This window comes from Carcharodon carcharias, chromosome 12 (assembly GCF_017639515.1).
Source record: "Carcharodon carcharias isolate sCarCar2 chromosome 12, sCarCar2.pri, whole genome shotgun sequence".
Lineage (NCBI taxonomy): Eukaryota > Metazoa > Chordata > Chondrichthyes > Lamniformes > Lamnidae > Carcharodon > Carcharodon carcharias.
The window spans coordinates 3706503-3714459 of record NC_054478.1 but is presented as its reverse complement, the minus strand read 5'-3'; the positions used below and the strand labels follow the sequence as shown (position 1 = coordinate 3714459).

At 56.8% G+C, this 7957-nt stretch overlaps 1 protein-coding gene across 1 annotated transcript in view; it reads right to left on the bottom strand.

Moving 5' to 3' along the window:
* Window positions 1-2961, bottom strand: part of LOC121285027 (cyclin-dependent kinase 2-associated protein 2-like) — a 28687-nt gene extending 25726 nt beyond the window's left edge. Inside the window, exon 1 of the mRNA XM_041201128.1 lies at window positions 2807-2961. Coding sequence (XP_041057062.1) covers window positions 2807-2843 — 37 coding nt within the window. The 5' untranslated portion in view covers window positions 2844-2961. The remainder of the gene's footprint in view (window positions 1-2806) is intronic.
* Window positions 2962-7957: the final 4996 nt, after the last annotated feature.

Genomic DNA, 7957 nt, shown 5'->3' with positions numbered 1-7957 from the left:
CTCCTCCCTCTCTATCCCCCCTCCTCCCTCTCTATCCCCCCTCCCTCTCTCTCCTCTCCCCCGCCTCCCCCTCTCTCTCCCCCCTCCCTCTCTATCCTCCCTCTCCTCTCTCTGGCCCCCCCCTCTCTCTCTATGCCCCCCCTCTCTCTCTCTGCCCCCCCCTCTCTCTCTACTTCCCCCCTCTCTCTCTATTCCCCCCCTCTCTCTCTATTCCCCCCCTCTCTCTCTCTATTCCCCCCTCTCTCTCTATTCCCCCCCTCTCTCTCTCTATTCCCCCCTCTCTCTCTATTCCCCCCCTCTCTCTCTATTCCCCCCCTCTCTCTCTCTATTCCCCTCTCTCTCTCTATTCCCCCCCCTCTCTCTATTCCCCCCTCTCTCTCTATTCCCCCCTCTCTCTCTATTCCCCCCCTCTCTCTCTCTATTCCCCCCCTCTCTCTCTCTAACCCCCCTCTCTCTCTCTATTCCCCCCTCTCTCTCTATTCCCCCCCTCTCTCTCTATTCCCCCCCTCTCTCTCTCTATTCCCCCCTCTCTCTCTATTCCCCCCCTCTCTCTCTATTCCCCCCCTCTCTCTCTATTCCCCTCTCTCTCTCTATTCCCCCCCTCTCTCTATTCCCCCCTCTCTCTCTATTCCCCCCTCTCTCTCTATTCCCCCCCTCTCTCTCTCTATTCCCCCCCTCTCTCTCTCTAACCCCCCTCTCTCTCTCTAACCCCCCTCTCTCTCTATTCCCCCCCTCTCTCTCTCTACTCCCCCCTCTCTCTCTAACCCCCATCTCTCTCTCTAACCCCCCTCTCTCTCTATTCCCCCCCTCTCTCTCTCTACTCCCCCTCTCTCTCTATTCCCCCCCTCTCTCTCTATGCCCCCCCTCTCTCTCTCTATCCCCCATCTCTCTCTCTAACCCCCCTCTCTCTCTATTCCCCCCCTCTCTCTCTCTACTCCCCCCTCTCTCTCTATTCCCCCCCTCTCTCTCTATTCCCCCCTCTCTCTCTATTCCCCCCCTCTCTCTCTATTCCCCCCCTCTCTCTCTATTCCCCCCTCTCTCTCTATTCCCCCCCTCTCTCTCTATTCCCCCCTCTCTCTCTATTCCCCCCCTCTCTCTCTATTCCCCCCTCTCTCTCTATTCCCCCTCTCTCTCTCTCTAACCCCCCTCTCTCTCTCTATCCCCTCTCTCTCTCTATCCCCCCTCTCTCTCTCTATCCCCCATCTCTCTCTTTAACCCCCCTCTCTCTCTATCCCTTCTCTCTCTCTATCCCCCCTTCTCTCTCTCTCTATCCCCCCTTCTCTCTCTCTCTATCCCCCTTCTCTCTCTCTCTCTATCCCCCCTCTCTCTCTCTATCCCCCTTCTCTCTCTCTAACCCCCCTCTCTCTCACTCTATCCCTCTCTCTCTCTCTATCTCCCCTTCTCTCTCTCTATCCCCCCTCTCTCTCTCTATCCCCCTCTCTCTCTCTATCCCCCCTCTCTCTCTCTATCCCCCCTCTCTCTCTCTATCCCCTCTCTCTCTCTATCCCCTCTCTCTCTATATTCCCCCTCTCTCCCTCTATTCCTCCCTCTCTCTCTGCCCCCTCCCTCTCTATTTCCCCCTCTCTCTCCCTATCAACCCCTCTATCTCTATCCCCCTCTCTCTCTATCACCCCCCCTCTCTATCCCCCCTCTCTCTCTCTATCCCCCCTCCCTCTACCCTCCCTCCCTCTCTCTCTCTATCCCCCCTCCCTCTACCCTCCCTCCCTCTCTCTATCCCCCCTCCCTCTCTCTATCCCCCCTCCCTCTACCCTCCCTCCCTCTCTCTCTCTCTATCCCCCCTCCCTCTCTCTCTCTCTACCCCCCTCCCTCTCTCTCTCTCTCTACCCCCCTCCCTCTCTCTCTCTCTCTACCCCCCTCCCTCTCTCTCTACCACCCTCCCTCTCTCTCTACCCCCTCCCTCTCTCTCTACCCCCTCCCTCTCTCTCTCCCTCTACCCCCTCCCTCTCTCTCTCTCCCTCTACCCCCTCCCTCCCTCTCTCTACCCCCCTCCCTCTCTCTCTACCCCCTCCCTCTCTCTCTACCCCCTCCCTCTCTCTCTCTCCCTCTACCCCCTCCCTCCCTCTCTCTACCCCCTCCCTCTCTCTCCTCTCTCCCCCCCTCCCTCTCTCTCCTCTCTCCCCCCTCCCTCGCTCTCTATCCACCCCCCCTCTCTCTCTATCCCCCTCTCTCTCTCTATCCCCCACTCTCTCTCTCTCTATCCCCCTCTCTCTCTCTATCCCCCACTCTCTCTCTATCCCCCACTCTCTCTCTATCCCCCACTCTCTCTCTATCCCCCACTCTCTCTCTATCCCCCACTCTCTCTCTCTCTCTCTCTCTCTGTCCCCCCTCTCTCTCTATCCCCCACTCTCTCTCTCTCTCTCTCTCTATCCCCCCTCTCTCTCTGTCCTCCTCTCTCTCTCTGTCCCCTGTCTCTCTCTATCCCCCTCTCTCTCTCTATCCCCCTCTCTCTCTCTATCCCCCACTCTCTCTCTCTATCCCCCTCTCTCTCTCTATCCCCCTCTCTCTCTCTATCCCCCACTCTCTCTCTCTCTCTCTCTATCCCCCACTCTCTCTCTCTCTCTCTCTCTATCCCCCCTCTCTCTCTATCCCCTCTCTCTCTCTATCCCCCACTCTCTCTCTCTCTCTATCCCCCCTCTCTCTCTATCCCCCCTCTCTCTCTATCCCCTCTCTCTCTCTATTCCCCCTCTCTCTCTATTCCCCCCTCTCTCTATCTTTCTATCCACCCCCCTCTCTCTCGCTCTCCCCCCCTCACCGCTCTGTAACCCCCACCCCCCCCCCACCTCACCGCTCTGTGACCCCCCCGGGTTGGGTTTATACGACATGTTTCCCGGTCTTTGCTGCCGGAGCCGCTTCTCTCCGACTCCGTGTCCGCGTCCGGCTCCGGGGGAAGGATCCGCCCCTTCCTGTGGCGGCGGGGAACCCGCCCTTCCTGGAGCGGGGGGGGGGGAAGGAAAGAGAGAGGGGGCGGAGTCCCCGCCCCTTCCTGTGGCGGCGGGCAACCCGCCCTTCCTGGAGCGGGGGGGGGGGAAGGAAAGAGAGAGGGGGCGGAGTCCCCGCCCCTTCCTGTGGCGGCGGGCAACCCGCCCTTCCTGGAGCGGGGGGGTGGGGGGGGGAAGAGAGAGGGGGCGGAGTCCCCGCCCCTTCCTGTGGCGGCGGGCAACCCGCCCTTCCTGGAGCGGGGGGGGGGGGAAGGAAAGAGAGAGGGGGCGGAGTCCCCGCCCCTTCCTGTGGCGGCGGGGAACCCGCCCTTCCTGGAGCGGGGGGGAGGGTGTTGGGGGGGACGAGAGGAGGGGGGGGGCGTGTTGGGAGGGGGGGGGGGTGGAACGGGGGGGTGTTGGGAGAGGGGGGGCGGACACCAACCTTCGGGGGTGGAGGGGGGAGGGGGCGGAGGGGAGGGAGGTGGGGGGGGGAGGGGGAGGTGGGGGAGGTGGGGGTGGGGGAGGGGGAGGTGGGGGAGGTGGGGGTGGGGGAGGGGGAGGTGGGGGGGGTGGGGGAGGTGGGGGTGGGGGAGGGGGAGGTGGGGGTGGGGGAGGGGGAGGTGGGGGAGGTGGGGGAGGGGGAGGTGGGGGAGGTGGGGGAGGGGGAGGTGGGGGAGGTGGGGGAGGGGGAGGGGGGACGGGGGCGAGGGGACGGGACATCAAGCTTCCGGGGTGGGGGGGGGGCACCAAACTTCTAGGTGGGGGGGTGGGGGTGGGGGTGGGGGTAGGGGGTAGATGCCAACCTTCCGGGGGGGGGGGGACGCCAATCTTCCGAGTGGGGTGGGGGAGGGGATAGAGAGAGAGGGAGGGGCGATAGAGAGTTTGGGAACAGAGGAGAGAGGGGATGAGAGTTTGGGAACAGAGGAGAGAGGGGATGAGAGTTTGGGAACAGAGGAGAGAGGGGATGAGAGTTTGGGAACAGAGGAGAGAGGGGATGAGAGTTTGGGAACAGAGGAGAGAGGGGATGAGAGTTTGGGAACAGAGGAGAGAGGGGATGAGAGTTTGGGAACAGAGGAGAGAGGGGATGAGAGTTTGGGAACAGAGGAGAGAGGGGATGAGAGTTTGGGAACAGAGGAGAGAGGGGATGAGAGTTTGGGAACAGAGGAGAGAGGGGATGAGAGTTTGGGAACAGAGGAGAGAGGGGATGAGAGTTTGGGAACAGAGGAGAGAGGGGATGAGAGTTTGGGAACAGAGGAGAGAGGGGATGAGAGTTTGGGAACAGAGGAGAGAGGGGATGAGAGTTTGGGAACAGAGGGAGAGAGGGGATGAGAGTTTGGGAACAGAGGAGAGAGGGGATGAGAGTTTGGGAACAGAGGAGAGAGGGGATGAGAGTTTGGGAACAGAGGAGAGAGGGGATGAGAGTTTGGGAACAGAGGGAGAGAGGGGATGAGAGTTTGGGAACAGAGGGAGAGAGGGGATGAGAGTTTGGGAACAGAGGGAGAGAGGGGATGAGAGTTTGGGAACAGAGGAGAGAGGGGATGAGAGTTTGGGAACAGAGGGAGAGAGGGGATGAGAGTTTGGGAACAGAGGAGAGAGGGGATGAGAGTTTGGGAACAGAGGAGAGAGGGGATGAGAGTTTGGGAACAGAGGAGAGAGGGGATGAGAGTTTGGGAACAGAGGAGAGAGGGGATGAGAGTTTGGGAACAGAGGAGAGAGGGGATGAGAGTTTGGGAACAGAGGAGAGAGGGGATGAGAGTTTGGGAACAGAGGAGAGAGGGGATGAGAGTTTGGGAACAGAGGAGAGAGGGATGAGAGTTTGGGAACAGAGGAGAGAGGGGATGAGAGTTTGGGAACAGAGGGAGAGAGGGGATGAGAGTTTGGGAACAGAGGAGAGAGGGGATGAGAGTTTGGGAACAGAGGAGAGAGGGGATGAGAGTTTGGGAACAGAGGAGAGAGGGGATGAGAGTTTGGGAACAGAGGAGAGAGGGGATGAGAGTTTGGGAACAGAGGAGAGAGGGGATGAGAGTTTGGGAACAGAGGAGAGAGGGGATGAGAGTTTGGGAACAGAGGAGAGAGGGGATGAGAGTTTGGGAACAGAGGAGAGAGGGGATGAGAGTTTGGGAACAGAGGAGAGAGGGGATGAGAGTTTGGGAACAGAGGAGAGAGGGGATGAGAGTTTGGGAACAGAGGAGAGAGGGGATGAGAGTTTGGGAACAGAGGAGAGAGGGGATGAGAGTTTGGGAACAGAGGGAGAGAGGGGATGAGAGTTTGGAACAGAGGAGAGAGGGGATGAGAGTTTGGGAACAGAGGAGAGAGGGGATGAGAGTTTGGGAACAGAGGAGAGAGGGGATGAGAGTTTGGGAACAGAGGAGAGAGGGGATGAGAGTTTGGGAACAGAGGAGAGAGGGGATGAGAGTTTGGGAACAGAGGAGAGAGGGGATGAGAGTTTGGGAACAGAGGAGAGAGGGGATGAGAGTTTGGGAACAGAGGAGAGAGGGGATGAGAGATTGGGAACAGAAGATGAGGGTGAATGAGGGATTAGGAATGGACAGAGGGAGGGGCTGGAGTGATGATCACTGCCTCTTATCTGGAACATGAGGAACAAACCAGAACCTCCAAAAAAAATTACAAACAATTTGGATCCGATCAACAAATGTTTATTTGGTTAAATAACAGAAAATAAACAAAGCAGCAGACACCAAAACCCTCAGGAGGGAACACACTCCTTGAGAGACACCAATCAGTGTACAGATATCTCCCTGGGAGAGAGAGTGACTGAGAGACACCAGTCAGTGTACAGATATCTCCCTGAGAGAGAGGGACTGAGAGACACCAGTCAGTGTACAGATATCTCCCTGAGAGAGAGAGGGACTGAGAGACACCAGTCAGTGTACAGATATCTCCCTGAGAGAGAGGGACTGAGAGACACCAGTCAGTGTACAGATATCTGCATGAGAGAGAGAGGGGACTGAGAGATACCAGTCAGTGTACAGATATCTCCCTGAGAGAGAGGGACTGAGAGACACCAGTCAGTGTACAGATATCTCCCTGAGAGAGAGAGGGACTGAGAGACACCAGTCAGTGTACAGATATCTCCCTGAGAGAGAGGGACTGAGAGACACCAGTCAGTGTACAGATATCTCCCTGAGAGAGAGAGGGACTGAGAGACACCAGTCAGTGTACAGATATCTCCCTGAGAGAGAGAGGGACTGAGAGACACCAGTCAGTGTACAGATATCTCTCGGAGAGAGAGGGGACTGAGAGACACCTGTCAGTGTACAGATATCTCTCGGAGAGAGAGGGGACTGAGAGACACCTGTCAGTGTACAGATATCTCCCTGAGAGATAGGGGACTGAGAGACACCAGTCAGTGTACAGATATCTCTCGGAGAGAGAGGGGACTGAGAGACACCAGTCAGTGTACAGATATCTCCCTGAGAGAGAGGGACTGAGAGACACCAGTCAGTGTACAGATATCTCCCTGAGAGAGAGGGACTGAGAGACACCAGTCAGTGTACAGATATCTCCCTGAGAGAGAGGGACTGAGAGACACCAGTCAGTGTACAGATATCACTCTGAGAGAGAGGGACGGTGAGACACCAGTCAGTGTACAGATAACTCCCTGAGAGAGAGGGGACTGAGAAACACCAGTCAGTGTACAGATATCTCCCTGAGAGAGAGGGACTGAGAGACACCAGTCAGTGTACAGATATCTCCCTGAGAGAGAGGGACTGAGAGACACCAGTCAGTGTACAGATATCTCTCGGAGAGCGAGGGGACTGAGAGACATCAGTCAGTGTACAGATATCTCCCTGAGAGAGAGGGGCTGAGAGACACCAGTCAGTGTACAGATATCTCCCTGAGAGAGAGAGGGACTGAGAGACACCTGTCAGTGTACAGATATCTCCCTGAGAGATAGGGGACTGAGAGACACCAGTCAGTGTACAGATATCTCCCTGAGAGATAGGGGACTGAGAGATACCAGTCAGTGTACAGATATCTCCCTGAGATAGAGAGGGACTGAGAGACACCAGTCAGTGTACAGATACCTCCCTGAGAGAGAGGGGACTGAGAGATACCAGTCAGTGTAAAGATATCTCCCCGAGAGAGAGGAGACTGAGAGACACCAGTCAGTGTACAGATATCTCCCTGAGAGATAGGGGACTGAGAGACACCAGTCAGTGTACAGATATCTCCCTGAGAGAGAGAGGGACTGAGAGACACCAGTCAGTGTACAGATATCTCCCTGAGAGATAGGGGACTGAGAGACACCAGTCAGTGTACAGATATCACCCTAAGAGAGAGAGAGGGGATTGAGAGACACCAGTCAGTGTACAGATATCTCCCTGAGAGAGAGAGGGACTGAGAGACACCAGTCAGTGTACAGATATCTCCCTGAGAGAGAGGGACTGAGAGACAACAGTCAGTGTACAGATATCTCCCTGAGAGAGAGAGGGGACTGAGAGACACCAGTCAGTGTACAGATATCTCCCTGAGAGATAGGGGACTGAGAGACACCAGTCAGTGTACAGATATCACCCTGAGAGAGAGAGAGGGGATTGAGAGACACCAGTCAGTGTACAGATATCTCCCTGAGAGAGAGAGAGGGACTGAGAGATACCAGTCAGTGTACAGATATCTCCCTGAGAGAGAGGGGACTGAGAGACACCAGTCAGTGTACAGATATCTCCCTGAGAGAGAGAGGGGACTGAGGGACACCAGTCAGTGTACAGATATCTCCCTGAGAGAGAGAGGACTGAGAGATACCAGTCAGTGTACAGATATCTCCCTGAGATAGAGAGAGGGGACTGAGTGACACCAGTCAGTGTACAGATATCTCCCTGAGATAGAGAGAGGGGACTGAGAGACACCAGTCAGTGTACAGATATCTCCCTGAGATAGAGAGGGACTGAGGGACACCAGTCAGTGTACAGATATCTCCCTGAGAGAGAGAGGGGACTGAGAGACACCAGTCAGTGTACAGATATCTCCCTGAGAGAGAGAGGGGACTGAGAGAC